Source organism: Perognathus longimembris, chromosome 1 (assembly GCF_023159225.1).
Source record: "Perognathus longimembris pacificus isolate PPM17 chromosome 1, ASM2315922v1, whole genome shotgun sequence".
NCBI lineage: Eukaryota > Metazoa > Chordata > Mammalia > Rodentia > Heteromyidae > Perognathus > Perognathus longimembris.
In genome coordinates, this window is record NC_063161.1 from 106,820,669 (window position 1) to 106,839,284 (window position 18,616).

General features: G+C 39.3%; 1 protein-coding gene across 2 annotated transcripts in view; it reads right to left on the minus strand.

Annotated features, from left to right (window-relative positions):
• The window catches only part of Sptlc1 (serine palmitoyltransferase long chain base subunit 1), a 47,877-nt gene that overhangs the window by 19,905 nt on the left and 9,356 nt on the right, over positions 1-18,616 (minus strand). For both annotated transcript variants that reach the window (XM_048340750.1, XM_048340809.1), the window contains exons 4-8: positions 16,502-16,595; positions 15,903-15,975; positions 9,360-9,492; positions 4,801-4,930; positions 1,375-1,464 (exon numbers count right to left, since the gene is read on the minus strand). In XM_048340750.1, coding sequence (XP_048196707.1) covers positions 1,375-1,464; positions 4,801-4,930; positions 9,360-9,492; positions 15,903-15,975; positions 16,502-16,595 — 520 coding nt within the window. The remainder of the gene's footprint in view (positions 1-1,374; positions 1,465-4,800; positions 4,931-9,359; positions 9,493-15,902; positions 15,976-16,501; positions 16,596-18,616) is intronic.

Genomic DNA, 18,616 nt, shown 5'->3' on the forward strand with positions numbered 1-18,616 from the left:
CTCCAAACACACAAATGGCAACAAGTATGTGAAACAAAGCTCAACACCATTAGTCATTTGGGAAATGCAAATAAAAACCACGATGGGATACTACTAGGATGGCTGAAACTAACATACCAAACCAGAAAATAAATGTTGGCAAAGATATGAAAAAACAGGAACCCACTGCTGATGGAAATGTAAAAAAGAGCAGTCACTGTGACAGTATATAGCAGGTTCTCAATAAATTAAACAGAATTATCTCATGACAATTTCAGTTACACATTAGGTAACAGACACACACAAAAAAAAAACACCCTAAAAACAGGGATTAAAAAATACATATATATGAATGTTCACAGTAGCAGTATTCATAACAGCTAAGAGATGGAAACAATCCAAATATCCCTCAGCAAGCAAACAGATAAATGTGGACCTAGAAAACACTATGCTCATGAATGATTACAGATACAAATGATCTTAAATTATAGGAGGCCATTTGTAGGAAATATCTAGAATAGATAAATCCACAGAAATACAGAGCAAACTGGTGGTTGCAGGAGCACAGGGCAGGGCTTCACAGGTGTGGGATTTTCTCTTGTGGAGCTAGATAGAGTTCATGATAGCACAATATGGTGAATGTACTGAATGCCACTAACTAGTATACATACTTTAAAATTCAGGTTAATTTCATGTATTGCAAGTTTCACTTTGGTAAGGACAATTTCAACGGTCATGGTTTCTAAGGACAGTATATTGCTTTCAGTGTTAAAAAGCTGAGTTTTTAAAAGTACATGCTACTGGCTTTCAAGATAAAATGAATCTGTAGCAACAGAAAGTACATCAATGGTTGCCTGAAGCCAGAAAAGACTACAAAGAGGCAGGAGAGAATCTACTAGAAGAAAATGTTCTGTAACTTGGCTGTGATAGTGACAGGAATTCAATATAAAATATATATTCTATTAAAACACGTATATTAAATTATGTTATATATTACAAATATATCCCATATAATATATATGTACACACACACACATATATATATCTGTCAAAAATTATTTTGTCTCAGTAAAGTTGGACATGTCTCAAGTGGTAGAGCACCTGTCTAAAATTTAAGTACTGATTAGTTTTTTAAATGATTATATATATATCTATATATCAATTATATGAGGGGGGAATTTCATAGTTACATCTCCATATATGTGAATTCTGTATTCCACTGATTATATTTTAAAGCTAGCTTTGTGACTTTTAATGTTAATCTACTTGCCTGGTATGTATAATCTACTTGAAACCTAGTATGAAAAACAGAGCAGATATTACATATCAGATGTAATCATAAACAAATGACAAGTAGTCTAACCACTAAAATAATGACTGAACATGGTTGCTTACCAATTCTGGAAGAGGACAAATAGTTCCAGTATTCATATACAATCCTTCTACCACAATGAAACGTCGAGTTACACGAGCCTTGCGAGGATTCTTTAAAAAAAACAAAGAATCAGACATCCTTAATTTTACTCTGAAAATACAAAATCAGTTACATTCTGTCTAGAACTTTCACCTCACAAGACTTATTTTTTTAAAATGTTCAACACTTGCTTGGCAAATGTGAAGCCCTGGGTTCCAGTACCACACACACACAAATTTTTTTTTTTTAAAGGTCTGAATGAATTTAAGGCTCAGTGTTTGAGATACTGTTTTCTTTTCCTTTTTTTTTGTCAGCCATAGGGTTTGAACTCAAGGCTAGTGTTCTACCACTTGATCAAAGTGCCACTTCTGGTTTTCTGGTGGTTAATTCTAAGAGTCTCAGGGACTATCTTGCCCAGGCTGGCTTTGAACTGCAATCCTCAGATCTCAGCCTCTTGAGTAACTAGGATTATAGGCAGGAGCCCCCATGTTCAGTGATCTTGATGTTTTAAGATGAAAAAATAGCATGTTTTTCAGTTTACAACATCAACTGCAGTCACTCACACATTTTCTACTTACACACTCTGACAATACTAAAGTAGAAGCAAAACCTTCCCAACCCAGAGTGATGAGAACAAAGTCTAATGGAACCCTCTGGTAGATAGGAATCTTATATCATGATGCAATGATGACATGGCTAGGAACTACACATTTCAATTTCTGGAAATTTTATATAAAAGAAAAGAACCATAATGGAGATGGTTTCAAGAACAGACAGGCAAAATGTTGACAATATCCTGAGGAGGACCTGGAAAGCTAAATGATGCTACATTGCCTTATATTCAATAGCAATGTTCTATAACCACAAGTTACAAAACAGGCAAATGCTAAGTACCTTCACCTCCAAAACACACTAAAACCTTTTCCTTCCCTACTCTTCATTGACTTATTACTCAGTCAAGTAAAATTTCACTGTGATCCTGCCTGATCAAGTTCAAGTTGTAGGAAATTGTTCAAATAATATTTATTTCTCATACCTCACCCATAGCAGGTCATTAATATCTTACAGGTAAGAATCTGAATATGTTTCAGGTGTGTCAGCCTGAAAAAATACTGAGGTCCACAGAGAGGGGTAGAGCATTAGCCTAGAACACAAAGAGCTCAGGGACAACAACCAGGCCCAGAGTTCCCAGGAATGCCAAAAAAAAAGTTTCTTCCTTATTCCCCAAAGGACAGTTAGAAACTCAAGTATAAGTGTAACATGTTAAAGAATATTTCAGTACTCATAGCTGTACTACACTGTTTGTTGAGTTCTACAAAAATACACATTACTGAGGCTACTCAAACTTTAGGATTTACCTATTCTAGATATTTCTTACAAATGGCGTCCTATAATATAAGATCATTTGTGTCTGGAATCATTCACTAGCACAGTGTTTTCTAGGTCCACATTTATCAGTTTTCTTGCTGATGCACTTGGGAAACTGACAAGAGTTTAATCCAAATGTACACTAAAGAGATACTGTTTCCAAAAGAAAGGCAGATGGGCAGTAGACATTAAAGGTTATCAGATTTACTATTTATATGAAAATGAACTTGAAAGAATATTTCAAAAACTAAAATGTAAAATTATTTAAAAAGACTACTCATGGCAGCAAAATGTGACATTAATCAATCAGTAAAAATGTAAAATTGGTCAGCATATCCTAGCTACTCAGAAGGCCCATGTAGGAAGACTGAAGTTTGAGGCCAGCCCAGGCAAAAGTCCCTCTCTCAAAAACAATCCAGGGGGGCTGGGGATATGGCCTAGTGGCAAGAGAGCTTGCCTCGTATACATGAGGCCCTGGGTTCGATTCCCCAGCACCCACATATACGGAAAACGGCCAGAAGTGGTGCTGTGGCTCAAGTGGCAGAGTGCTAGCCTTGAGCAAAAAGGAAGCCAGGGACAGTGCTCAGGCCCTGAGTCCAAGGCCCAGGACTGGCCAAAAAAAACAAAAACAAAAAAACAATCCAGGCCTGGTGGTGTAGACCTATGATCTCAGTTAACTTAAGAGGTAGAACTAGGAGGTTTGTAGTTGGAGATAACCCCAGGCAAAGTTAATGTGAGACCTTACCTGAAAAAGAAACTGAAAGTGACAATAGCATTTGCCTAGCAAGTACAAATGCCAGGCCCTGAGTTCAAGCCCCATGACCCAAACAAACAAACTACACAAGCAGGACTTCAACATGACAGCTTCCAAATCTGTATAATACTAACTCCGCAAAACTCCCTATGGAAGACTAGAACCTTGGCCATACTTTCCAAAGCAGTGTTCTTCAATCTTGTAGTATCTAGTACTATAGTACTAGTACCCCCATTCTAGTACTGTACAGTAAAGGCTATCTTTCTGTAGAAAAAAAAATCAATGGAACAGTCTTAATTTTAGATTTTTTTTCTTGTAGATTTTTCTAAATTGTATAAATATGAAATCTTGGCCTATGGCAGACTGATCATATAATGGGTAGTCATCATGAAAATACGCACATTCAAAAGAATATGGCAGAATCATAAATGAATAATGTAAATATTTTCAGAAATAGCAATACAAATTAAGGAATGTAATGAACATTTTCATTAGTTATTCTATTTATGAATGAGCTGATCAGCAATTCCTTTTGAAAGGTGTGCCTGGGACAAAGGATGTGGTAACAAGGCTCCTTAGACAGTCCACATATTACAGTGCCCTACTGCAGAGCCACAGACCAGAGAGTTCTCCATGCAAGTTGTAGGGGAAAAGAAATCATAATCCTCACAGTGATGCTATGAACATGTTTCCTCCGCCATTCTCATATCAGTACACTGAGCAACCACTTGCAAACCACTGTCACTGAGGGCCAAACAGGTTCCAGGGAATGAGCTGAGGACAGTCACTGGAGGTACAAGGAAGCATGACTCGGGGCACTCAGGCCCCACAGACAACAGCTGCTGGGAGCTGCATGAGGAAGGTGATATAGGGAAATGGTCTCACTTTGTATATAAATGAAGAAATTAAGACCTGCTATTCTTCCCTCCATGTAAGTGATTCATGATTTATTTTGATATGAACCTATTTTGAATTTACTAGAAAACATCTCAGTAAAGCCCTAATGACTTCTGGTGCTACTAGTTAGTTGATAGCAGACATCTCTCCAACTCACCAAGTGCATGTTGGTCTCCCTCAATCCCCTTAAGACAGTTGTCTAGATTCCCATTCCCTAAACTTGCTCTGTCTAATTATGGCAATGACAGGCATTAAGCAGCAACACCCTTACTTAATATCTAAATGTGATCCGCAGGCAAGTTCTCAATGACAAATTACCACTTCATATATAATTTACCTAGTTAGAAAGTACAAAGGAACTGTATAATTTTCTTCAAAAGGTTCATACCTTTTGATCTTCGATCTCTTGTTCTTTTAATAGTCGCTCCAGGTCAGCCACATCATTGTGTTTAAATAACTTAATGTCACTTCGTGATGCCTGTAATCCCTTCTGGATAGCAAAGCAGGAAGCTTTATCCCTGTGAGGGAGAGAGGCACCAAATTCAGGTGAAAGGGTCTTGTCAACATTTTCACAAAACAAATGCTAACTGACTACTACTGTTAACTGGAACAAAGCAAATAGAACATGTTTGAATACTTCCATGTCCTTGTTTGCTCTTCACTCTGAGAATTCTTTCCCATCTAGCTACCTTATTTAGTGTCTTCTAAAAAACATCTAACCTCTCTGAAGCCCAGATGTACCACATAGATGGCCTATCAGTTTACTCACATACTTGTTCTTCCTGAGAAGTATACAAAATAACTAACCATCTCACTGCCAGTACAATTTCCGACTGACGCATTATTGAGCCATTTCTTTGCCTGGAGAAGCAGTATCAGCAGAAAACTGGTAGATAGAAACCACTCCACTATACCACCACAGAAAAAACTATGGCTAATCTCACCCCCACAAGAACCTGGATTTTGGGCCTTTGAGGAGCTATAACAAAGGTACCTCACGTCGTTTCCATGGAGGTGTCACAAAGGGCCAAGCAGTGTGCCAGGACTTATATCCCTGCCAGCTGGGTACAAGGGGACCTTCACTCCCACTCCACTCTGGTATTGGTGGAAATCATGTAGGGAGTACAAACTTTCACACCTACCTAGCAGTAGCATTTCTACCTATCATTTCTACTTGAGCTGAGAGGAAAATTAGAATGGTCATGATCACCCTGCAGCAACGAAGTAATCTCCACCTTTGGTGTCAACAAAGGTTAAGTAGGTTCCTGGGGTTGAACATTCAGGCAGGAATGGCAGCAGTCTTCTCTATCCCTTTCCCTATTTATGACAGTGATGGGCAAAGCTAGTTGAAATAGGTTGGGATAGTCTTTAATAGTTGAACATAAAAATGCCTAGATTAATATCACACTGAGAATCAGAAAATATCATATAGAATAAAGGAAAACAAAAAATATAAATACTGAGTTGTCAGGGATCCCAAGATAATCTAATAAAGATCTGAAAAGCTAGGATAAAAAAATTTCAATGAATAATCTCAACATGTGTGAAATGAGTAAAATAAAATAGAAAGCCTGAACATAAATGTAATACAAACCTCAAAGGAGAATCCTATGCAGATATTTGTACTGAAAACAAAGCCAAAAAAGAGGATCAGGGGGCTGGGAATGTGGCCTAGTGGTAGAGTGCTTGCCTTGTGTACATGAAGTCCTGGGTTCTATTCCTCAGCACCACATATACAGAAAAGTCCAGAAGTGGCACTGTGGCTCAAGTAGTAGAGTGCTAGCCTTGAGCAAAAAGAAGCCAGGGACAGTGCTCAGGCCCTGAGTCCAAGCCCCAGGGCTGGCAAAAAAGAGGATCAGCAGGAAAGGAAAGAATCAGGGAACTGAGAGATGAAATTGAAATGTTTCACTGTGCACACCAGAGAACACAGGCTAGAAAGAACTGAGAAGAGCTTCAGAAACCCGTGAGAGTATAAAAAAGCAATCTAAGAACCACTGCTGCGGGCCAGGGTTCATCCTAGCTACTTATGAAGCTGAGGTCTGAGGATCATCATTTGAAGCCGGCCAGGGTAGTCAAATCCATGAGACTTGTATCTCCAATTAACCACCCAAAAGCTTGAAGTAGAGCTATGTCTCAAGTGGTAGAGTGCTATCCTTGAGCACAAAAACTCAGGGATAGCACCCAAGACCCAAATTCAAGGTCTACGACAGGCACACAAAAATACAAAAAAACAAAAAACAAGCAAACAAAAAAAAAACACCTAACCTAACAGTTGTGGCACTGGACTCTCAGGAGAGAAAGCGGGTGGGACTACAAAAGTACCCAAAGACATAACAGCTAAGTGCCACCCCCTACTCCCAAATGTGAAAAATCATTTAACCCTACTGATTAAAAAGCTGGAGAGATAAATCCAAATCAATAGATGCCAAGAGATATAACAGTCAAACTCCTGAAAACTAATGGCTAGCAATTAAAAAAAAAAAAGACCAGAGGAAAATAGATTTGGAAGGAAGATATAGAATACCTATCTGATTTCTTGCAAGTGATTATGAATCTGTACTGATTTCAATATAAGACAGATGAGGTAAATAAATAAACACTTTACTGAAGCCTATGCAAAGCTATGCAAATCTTATGGCTGCTTACTGAAAGGAAAGAAATGTAAGATAGGCATCATGTTGTACCCCAACCAACTTAATATGAGCATTCCTGTAATCAAGTGAATTTCAAGAAGTTTATTACATATATAGAAGAGCATATGGAACAAGTTGAAATGGTCCTCTCAGGAAGATCCTCTGACAAAGGTCTCCCATGGATGAACAAGCTGGACAGTTATTCAGTTATTCACACACCAAATTCTTTCACAAGATGAATCCAGATGAGAGACCACAGTGCCTGCCTTTAGTATAAAAGTACCCTTCCCCCAACTCTAAAGCAGAGATGCCTCCCAGAGTACACACACATGCGCGCGCGCGCACGAGAGAGAGAAAGAGAGAGAGAGAGAGAGAGAGAGAGAGAGAGAGAGAGAGAGAGAGAGAGAGAGAGAGAGAGAGAGAGAGAGAGAAACACCAGGCCCAATATGGTAAAACTGGGCAGACTCCATGACCCATCCCAATTACAGGCTGAGCCACTAGAAATGGTAGCAAAGAAATTGGTTCTACCAACTTTCCTCCAACCTGTGGTAGTGCAGTAGGGAGAGGACTCCACCTGCTGGGAAGCAGGGTATTAAAAACTAGCATAGGGGGCTGGGAATATGGCCTAGTGGTAGAGTGATGGACTCTATACGTGAAGCCCTGGGCTTGATTCCTCAGCACCACATATATAGAAAGAGCCTGAAGTGGCACTGTGGCTCAAGTGGTAGGGTACTTGCCTTGAGCAAAAAGAAGCCAGGGACAAGAAAATTTGTCAGACTCTTATCTCCAATTAAACACCAAAAAAAAAAAAAAAAAAAAAAAGATGGAAGGAGGTGGCTCAAGAGGTAGAGTGCTAGCCTTGAGCAAAGAAAGCATAGGGATAGCACCCAGGCCCTGACACACACACACACACACACACACACACACACACACACACACACACACACACACAAATTAAAAATTAAATTCCCTATCATCTAGCAATTCTGCTGCTGGTGTGTATCCAAAAGAAATGAAATTAATATGTCAAAGAGATATCTGTATTATCACAGTCATTGCAGCATTATTTACAAGTGCCAAAAGATTTAAGTGTCCATCAGCCAATAAATGGCTTAGGAAAATGTGGTATATATGTACATACCACTTAGTTATAAAAGGAATGAAATGAAATCTTGTCATTTGCAAGAATATAGTAGAACTAGAGGAACTAGAGTATTATTATGTTAAGTGAAATAAGCTTGGAACAGAAAGACAAGTGCCATTATGACTTCATTCATATGTGCAATGGAAAAATATTGGTGTCATAGAAGTTGAGAGTAGAATGGTGGTAACCAGAATTTGGTCACCATGAGTACAGGTTGAACAATGGGTATAAAGTTAATCTAAGACGTTCTGCTGTAACTGTGATTAAAAAAAAAAAAAGTTCTGCTGTGCCACTGCAACTAAAGAACATAATTATGTACTCTGTACTTCAAAAAACTAGAGGAATATACATATTAAAATTGTTACCATAAGAAATGCTGAGAAGTTGGGTACCGATAATGCCAGCTACTCAAGAGGCTGAGATCTAAGGATCAAAGTTCAAAGCCAGCCTGAGCAGGAAAGTCTGTGAGCCTCTTAATCTCCAATTAACTACCCAAAGGTCAGAATTGTAGCTGTAACTGATGGATTTTCAGTGAGAAAACCATTTCTCACTGAAAATGCATTAAGACCAAGGGCTGGATTCTTTGAGTAACACAGCATTTGAAAGAAAAAATACATATATATATATATATATATATATATTTTTTTTTTTTTTTTGGTTTGTTGTGGGGCTTAACTCTGGACCTCAGTGCTGTCCATGAGCTCTTCAGCTCAAGGCTAGCACTCTACCACTTGAACCACAGTGCTACTTCCAGTTTTCTGATGGCTAATTGGAGATAAAAGTCTCAGACTTTCCTGCCCAGCTGACCATCTCTTTCATCACTCTCCCCCATCTCTCCCAATATCACACATTCCCTCAATGTTTCCTAGTTCCATATTCACATATATACATTGAGTATTATGACTGCATTCTTCCACCTTTCCTTTCTCAATTTATCTACCTTCTTCCTCTTGGCTTCACCACTCTCCTCCACTTCCAAATATCTCATGTTCCAGTTTTTGGCAACAGCAATTTTAAATATCCTGAGTGAAGGTCTTATACCCCTTGGTTTGGGGTGAACAAATATTTTTTTTCCAAAACAAAAAAGCAGTAGGTTCCATGCAGGAACCTTCTGAGACAGTATTATTCTGAAAGGAATCCTGATCAGAAGCATAGGTAAAGACTACTTACGCAAATATGATGTCCCCTCTCTTAGAGTAAGCAGGAATTGCACTGGCTATAGTGGAAAATCCATATGAATAAATAATGGCCTCTTCGGTCTTCATAAACTTGGCTAGACGCTCCTCCAAATCCAAATGAACATCTATTTCAACAGAAAATTTAGATACTTACACAATCTTCTGATTCATTTTCCTCTAGTAAAAAACCAACATAATAGTCTGTTCCCATTTCCACCTTATGGCTAAAATGGGATTATTTTAAAACAATAAATTACAAAGGAACTATTAAAATAACTCGGGGCCATCTCTCATATTCAGAAGCTAGATCTAATATACCTGGAACATGGTAAATTATTCAGGACTCTAGGTATTCACACACACAGTGAGACCAAACGGGGATATTTTTAGGAGAGGAACACAAACACACAATGCCTATGTGCATCTGATTATATAAAATAATATTTATGGAAATGAACTCCAGGAAATGGAAAAAAGAAGTTTTCTCTTTGTTGCTGTTTTTTTTTCTTTTCTTTTTGTCTTGTTTGTTCATTTATCTGTCTTTGAGAGGGTAAATGGAGGGCACAGAAATACAGGGACAAAGGGTGAACAAATGCAGCAATAGTACTCACTAAGCACTATGTTGAAAATGAGTTATATAACTTGTGGGTGGGGAAGAGAGGGAAAAACTGGGAGAGAGTGAGAGAAGGGGTGACACTGTCCAGAAAGAAAAGTACTCATTACCTGACTTATGTAACTATAACACCTCTGTACTTCACCTTTACAATAACAATAGAAAATATATATTTAAAAAAAACCCAAACTCTGTGCCAAAAGCACTTTGGAGATATATGTAAAACCAGCTATAAGTGTGACTCTAAAAGGTTCTACTGGGGTATTTTGCTTCTCTATCATTCTATTGTAAAAACCCCAAACCCATTGACTATCTGCTTCAAATGATCTAATATCCATTGACTGAAACACTGGGGCTTTACCATTATTTCACATTAACTTACTGAAGGCCTTTTGCATTTTAGCAAAAGAGGAAAACAATGTAATCTGTGTTAAAACAGTGACATATACATTACAACTCCCTACTGGCATCTTCTCTAACAACCTGTGTTGACACAGTTGAGGACCCGCCATCCCTTTGTAGGACTTGGCTGCTACCTGAACTTCTTAAGAGCATACTGGGGAACTGGAATTTTTAACACCCATAGAAATATGGTCCTTTTATAGGCGGAGCTTAAGAATGCTAATGTAGTAATAAGGATAAACTGTAGTTATTTAACTGACCATTTTTATTTCCCTCTGAGATCCCCTCAAGTTACCTAATTCCATTTTCATATAGGTACAATGAACATTATGACTCTTTATTGAGATCTGATGAGACTGAAATTGAATGTGGCTTTATTTCAGGCCTTCAGAGTGAGTTAATTGATGAAAACTGGATGTTAAGAATATTCCCATCAACATGCACACTCATTGTACACCACTGTGGTAAATAGCAAGAAGGATCTCTGAACAATTAATGACTTACTTAGTCTCCAAAGTTCCAAAAATTCTGGCCTTCTATCTGAAGAAGCTAAGTTTTGGCTGATGACAGCCCTGCAGAGCAGGTTCTGTGTTTGGTAGATAGGGGTAAACGCAGAACTTGTTTCTCATGATGCTACTTATGCAAAGAAGAAACTCACAAACCAGGGGAGGGAGGGCAGAAAGGGGGGAAACTCCTAGGGTGTTCTTCGACTTCTGTGCGCCTATCTTCTACACACAGAATGATGCACTTTGGCAACTGGTAATATAGCTTTGCCTAGAACATAACTCAAACATTCCATTTTCCACAGGCAGAGAAGAGGTCACAGTGGGAAATGACCTAGAAAGTGATTGCCTGCTTCAAGGAACTTTGTATACCTGCTTATCTGCCTTATCTGATTTTCTCCCCAGACTGAAGGTCTGGCCACTGAGGCCAACACAAAGCTCAGCTGGGCTTTGGGGCCTCAGATTCGGGATCCTGGATCACTTAGAATGACCCTAAACAAATCTAAAAACTGCTTTGTGCTTCTTGATGCCTCTTCTGCTAAAAAGTGGTAGCAATCACACCATGTTCAATAGGTTGGTAGGAGAGTCATACAAATTAATGCCCATAAAACACTTCAGACAGTTATTAGCACAAAACAAGCAGTATGTAATGCACAACTTTGTTAATTAAACCTGCTTCTGTACAATGAAAGGGTTTCTTTTAAAAGGAAAACACAGATTTTATTTTCTAGTTATTTGAATTTCCAGTAAAGTTTATCTTCTCTATTAAGAGCCACTTGTTCAGGCTTACAGTGAGGCACTATAGGTTTCATGGTTATTTTCCAAAGAAAGACCATGAAACGGTCAATGACAGAATAGTTGGAAACAATCAATCTCTGACATTTTCTCTGAAGGACTTCATATTTTAGTATGTACACTGTTTGTTAAAAATAACAATGCTTGGGCTGGGAATATGGCCTAGTGGCAAGAGTGCTTGCCTTGAATACATGAAGCCCTAGGTTCGATTCCTCAGCACCACATATATAGAAAAAGCCAGAAGTGGTGCTGTGGCTCAAGTGGTAGAGTGTTAGCCTTGAGCAAAAAGAAGCCAGGGGCAGTTCTCAGGAGGCCCTGAGTCAAGTTCCAGGACTGAACAACAACAACAAAAAATAATAATAACAATGCTTTTGCTAGGTGCTGGTGACTCACACCTGAATTCTAGCTACTCAAGAGGCTGAGATCTGAGGATTGTGGATCAAAGCCAGACTGGGTAGGAAAGTGTGAGACTTCTATTCCCAATTAATCATCAGAAAATCAGAAATGCAGCTGTGGCTCAAAGTGGCAGAGCATTATTAGCCTTGAACAAAAGAACTCAGGGACAGCACCCAGGCCCCAAGTTCAAGCCTCATGACCTACAAGAAAAAACAAAAACAATGCTTAAACCAGGCACTACTGGCCCATGTTTAAAATCCTAGCTACTCAGGAGGCTGAGATCTGAGGATCATGGTTTCCAGCCTGGGCAGGAAAGTCCGTGAGAGTCTTATCTCCAGTTAACCACCAGAAAACCAGAAGTGGCCTCATGAATGCCAATTTTTATTTATTTATTTATTTATTTATTTATTTTTTACTTCAGCTGGGCACTGGTGGCTCACGCCTGTAATCAATTCTAGCTACTCAGGAGACTAAGATCTGAGGATTGCAGTTTGAAGCCAGCCTAGGCAGAAAAGTCCCCATGAGACTCTTAACTCCAATTAAATGACTCAAAAACTGGAAGTGGTGCTATGGCTCAAAGTGGTAGAGTGCTAGCCTTGAGCAGGAGAGTTCGAGGACAGAGCCCAGGTCCTGAGTTTCAAGCCCACAACTTAAAACAAACAAACAAAAACGACTTATGGAGGATATTTGTAAAAAAAATTACTTTTACCAATTCTTTTTGTACTCATTACCTGAAAAGTTAAGGATATAGCAGAAAGAAGAGTGGCTTTTTTGTGGGTTTTTTTTTTTGTTTGTTTCTGTTTTTGTATTTTTTAGGTAGACCTATGGTCACAATGTAGCCCTATCTTAAATTCATGATCTTCCTGAAGCTCTGTGCACCCAGAGAGGGAGTAATCTGTGCAAAACAAATGAAACTAAACATATGAAACTAAAAGGGGAAGAATAAAGATAAAATTAAAAGCAATTGTTTGGGGGCCAAGGAAAAGAGAGTCTAAGACGAACTAAATTCTTCAAAAATAAATAAGCAAAGAAAAAGAAAGGGGGGGTTGGGGATATAGCCTAGTGGCAAGAGTGCCTGCCTCGGATACACGAGGCCCTAGGTTCGATTCCCCAGCACCACATATACAGAAAAACGGCCAGAAGCGGCGCTGTGGCTCAAGTGGCAGAGTGCTAGCCTTGAGCGGGAAGAAGCCAGTGACAGTGCTCAGGCCCTGAGTCCAAGGCCCAGGACTGGCCAAAAAAAAAAAAAGAAAGGGGCCCTCATGTGCTTATTTTTTAGAACAAGGAGCAAGTCTGCCCTATAAATTTAGAATAATTTGATTACAGGAATATTTTAGAGACTTAAACTTTAGACTGAAATGACCTTAAGCAGCTTCCTCTGATTTTACTAATGAGAGGAAGACCTATGTTTGAAAGTGGTTTGCATATACTAAAAAGTCTCTGGAAGAACAAATAAGGAATTCTTGATAAAATATGGTTTGGGGATGGGACAAAAGTGGAGAGGACAGCACCAGAGCTTAAAAGAACTTTCATGCCTAGCTGAGTCTTTTGTTTGGAAGTTTATATTTGTGCTAAACTGCAACTAATCTAAATGCAATGCCTAAAAGCACCCAGTACACTACTGCCCAGATAATCGAAATGAAAAGTTGACTGGATTATTTATTTATTTATTTATTTATTTATTTATTTATTTTTTAGCCAGTCCTGGGCCTTGGACTCAGGGCCTGAGCACTGTCCCTGGCTTCCTTTTGCTCAAGGCTAGCACTCTGCCACTTGAGCCACAGTGCCACTTCTGGCCGTTTTCTGTATATGTGGTGCTGGGGAATCGAACCCAGGGCCTCATGTATACGAGGCAAGCTCTCTTGCCACTAGGCCATATCCCCAGCCCTGAGTGGATTATTTTAAGAACATATTTCTCAGCTTTTGGAAAGCCAAGATTTGAAACAACAACAAAACTGATTTAGCAATAAATCTGTCATCCTATCTTTCCTGGACAGTGACCAAGGCCACATATAGAAACAAAATCTACTAGAGAGGCTTTTAAGAAAGCCTCCAGCTCCATTTGCAGCTGTTTTTTTGGGGGGTGGGGGGTAGCTAATTGGAGATAAGAGTCCCACAGGTTTTCCTACCAGGGCTGGCTTCAAATTGTGATCCTCATATCTCAGCCTCCTGAGAAGCTAAGATTATAGGCATGAGCCACTGGTGCCCAGCTAAGAAAGTTATTTCCTAAAAAACAAGCTTTGCTATTCAGGTAATGACTAAGAAATTCATAAAACATGCTTTTTTCCCCCTTGCAGTTTTACTGTATTAAGGAAATCATTCCCTCTCAACAACAAAAACAAGCAAACCACCATGTGTGCCTGAGACTACAGGAAAGTAAGAAGCTCTGATCTGAGTTCTGTGCTATGATCTTGTCATTGAGAGGACACTGGGTCCAATTTTAAGGTTGAAATGAAATGAAGGTGTGTAACTGTGAGGAAGATACTTAACCTCTCTGGGCTTTCTCTTCATCTTCTAGACTGTTAGTATCGTGGAAGAAATGATTTGTGAGATCCCTTCCACCTGCAGAATTCTTGGACATTAACTCTACTCATCTGTTCTCAGCATGAATAATCAAGCTAAGGGACAAAGAAAGTAGTTCCTTAAAAACATGCTAAAATTATTAAAGTTAAAAATGATGTAAAGATTTGGAAAGGAAATGATGCTTTCATTTCATGATGCAACAGAAGTGACCTCCCTTTTCTTGTTTCTCCACATTTGGACATTCTGTAAACTACAATGTTATTTACAGCAACATAGCTATTTGAAAAATTATTTAATGGAATTTTCAGAAGCAAAAAGTAATTTATAGTTAATAATAAAATGCTAGGTTTTCTTTGAAAGTTCTGAGTTTGTAAGGTCAGAGTACTTGCTATGATACAGTTGTATGAGTATTTAGTTAGCCTATCTCAGGGTTATCCACATGCAAGGAAATTAGCCATCCTTCATCTTCTTCTCAGGAAGAGAAAAGCTACAGCTTCCACCTCTCTCTGCCACATGGCTACCCATGTAGGGCTATTTTCCAGCTATGTGGCTAGGCATGACCTGGTGCAAGTTCTCACCAGAAGACAGTAGGGAGGAGTGCCATGTCTCCTACATTCTGTTCAGACTGTAGACAAAAACACTGGATCAATGTACAGGATGTGGAAAGACCCAAGTCTCTTTGTGGCTATTAAGAGCAGAACCCCCAGTGGCTGGACATTTCCTCTTACAGCTGTCACATAGGACAGAAACCGTATTCTCAGGTCACTATCTCTTAGGGCAGATGCAGTCTGACAGAGCACATCCAAAGGCACTTATAGCTCTCTTCACATACTACAACTAGCCCCGGGCCCCAATGTATTTCCCCTCAGGAGTTCCAAACTATAAAATCAAAATGAAGCAACATTTCATATCCAGTTTGATAGCAAGACTGACTTAAGGATATGTTTTCCAAGGAATTTTAAAATAAAATTGAATTCTTTTTTCTTTTTGGGGGGCAGTACTAGGGTGTGAACTTGGAATTGTGTTGCATTGTTTTTTCAAATAGGGTCCTTCTTTTTACTCAGCCTGGACTGTGATCCTCCTATTTTAACTTTCCACATAGCTGGAATGTCAGGTACACATCACCATGCCCAGCTTTTCACTGCTTGACATGAGGGGGGTCTCTCAAACTTTCTGGCCTTGAACCTTGATCCTCCCAATCTCCATTTCCTGATCAGCTAAGATTACAAACCCTATGCCTGGATCAAATTGAATCTTAACTCTTGAACACAGTAGTCTGAAAAAGAAGACAACAGCAACTTACCAAATGTGCCATAAAATCCTCTAGGTCCGCAGGTGCCCACACCATACTTCTTTAGAGAGGCTAAAGCTGCTGCCTTTATTGAAGCAAAATAATAATAATAATAATTTACCTGGAAGGGTACAAAACTGATACTTTAAAAAAAAATCCCATACGGTTCCTTCTTCTCAGTTCCATTTTCCCTCCTTATAATAATTCTAACAGGAAATGAGAAAAACCTAAGTGTAAGGATTCTTAAACCATGAAAAGCTATATTAGCTTGATTCTCACAAAATGGTTAACTCAGTGCCCTGGCTTTTTGTATTTGCCTTAACAAATGCTTGTTAGCTCACAATCCCAATAAGAGATGGAACAATTTCCTATTGTTCCTCTATTACCCGATTCTTGATTACTAGGTTCTCTGGCTGTCACTCATTCTCAGCTGCATTAAACCTTTTTGCCTCCCTTATGTCTAAGTCCAGGCTCCAAGTCTATCTGACAGAGAAGTAAAAGGAAGCATCTGGCCCTTCCTGACAACATACATTTGTGTTTCAGATTGTTGTTTCCTAAGTTAGAAAATGCTACTTGCTCACTTCAGCACTATAGCATTATGTGCTACTCACCTTAACACGAGGATTATCCAGCAACCCAAGAAAATTAAAGGAGGCAAAGTTTATACATTCTTTTCCATTCACCACAATGTTGTGGCCTGGGGGGCTAGGAGCAAAGAGACAAAGAGTGGTTTGCTTCAGCATACAAGCCACACGTCATCGCATTGTCTTGGTAGCAGACCCAATTTAACAATGTTTTGTACTTCTCTATTTGCCTTCCAATATTTCCTTTTTGTTTTTTTAAGAAGTTAAGTTAGAGAATGGTAGATTAAAAAAATACCTTTGCATTAATTCTGTTCTTAATAAGTTACCCATATTTCTTTTATAAAAAAAGATGAACTAGAAATCCATGTAGATAAATGACAATTTTTTTGCTTTAGCTTTAAATCATGCTTAAGATGTGTCTAAATAGAGGGAGGGGGGGGCTGGGGATATAGCCTAGTGGCAAGAGTGCCTGCCTCAGATACACGAGGCCCTAGGTTCGATTCCCCAGCACCACATATACAGAAAACGGCCAGAAGCGGCGCTGTGGCTCAAGTGGCAGAGTGCTAGCCTTGAGCGGGAAGAAGCCAGGGACAGTGCTCAGGCCCTGAGGTCCAAGGCCCAGGACTGGCCAAAAAAATAAAAAAATTAAAAAATTAAAAAAATAAATAAATGGGGGGGGGGGAAAGGTGATATTGTCCAAAAAGAACTGTACTCTTTTTTTCTTCTTTTTTTTTTTGCTGGTCCTGGGGCTTAAACTCTGGGCCTCGGTACTGTCCCTGAGCTTCTCTTGCTTAAGGCAAGCACTCTAGTGGAGACACAGCACCACTTCCAGCTGTGTTTTAGTAGTTTATTGGAGATAAGAGTCTCATGAAGTTTCCTCCCCAGGCTGGCTTCAAACCGTGATCCCCAGATCTCAGCCTCCTGAGTAGCTAGGATTACAGGCGTGAGCCACCAGCACCCAGCTAAGAAATGCACTCTTTGCCTGACTTATGTAACTGTAACCCCTCTGTACATCACCTTTATGCTAACAAAAAATTTTAAAGTGTATAAATAAAATAGGTCAGAATATAATGTGGAAGAAGCAAAAAGAGAAAAAATATAAAATGATTAAGATCAAAGGCAACAACAGGCAGAACAAGTTATGATTTTGCATAGCTATGTGGTTTAAAATTAATTAATTAATGTTGGAATGCTATTTGAGAGTATTCCTATCCCACCCTTAAACCTCAAAGTATTAGGGTGGCCAGCTACAGAGGAGTGATCTGAGCACAAATCTGTGCTCTGTCATAACTGGGGCAGAGAGGGGCTCTCAAGGAAACATGCTGTTCAACCCTTTGCTGACATATATTCAAACTATGCTTCCAAACTCATATGTCATAGCTACTCAAGGCCTGACCAACTTTGTCACCGCAGCCTCATATGACAGAAGGAAACAAGACAGACCAGAACAACACGTCAGACTTGCAAGCCATTGCACACATGGATGGAGAAATGGACTACACCAGGAAACTTTGTTTTTAGTTATAGCTCTGTATTGTTGGCCTGTGTCCTATAAAATATTCTCTATAAAATAAACTACAGCTAGAGAGAACTGAGAGAAACTGGTCTCAAAGATACTATTTAACACACTGATAATGCACAAAGAAAGAGGCCTAAGATGCTAGAAAGCTAGAAAATGAAGAACAAGTTGAAGTAAACCAATAAAAGCAGACTAATTTATACAAAAGGCAATAAGACTGAAAAGAAAATGGGTTGTAGAGTTGTTGGACACTGTTTGGATTAAGGCTATTGACAACTCTGGAAGCTTGGGGATGTTTTCTGTGATCAGTTCTTTCATCTATAAAGTGGGAGCAGAACCTATCTCCTAGGGTAAGAAAAAAAAAAAAAAGCACGTGGCAGCTAGATGCAGGTGGATCATGCCTATACCCCTAGCTACTCAGGAGGCTGAGCTCTGAGGATCTCAGTTCAAAGTCAGCCCAGACAGGAAAGTCCAAGAGACTTTTATCTCTACTTAACCACCAACGCCCCCAACCCCCAAGTGGAGATGTGGCCCGAGCTTTAAGCAACTTGAGCTAAAAAAAATGAAGCCTAGGTCCTGAGTTCAAGCTCCAGTACTAACATCAACAAAACAAAGGCACACAA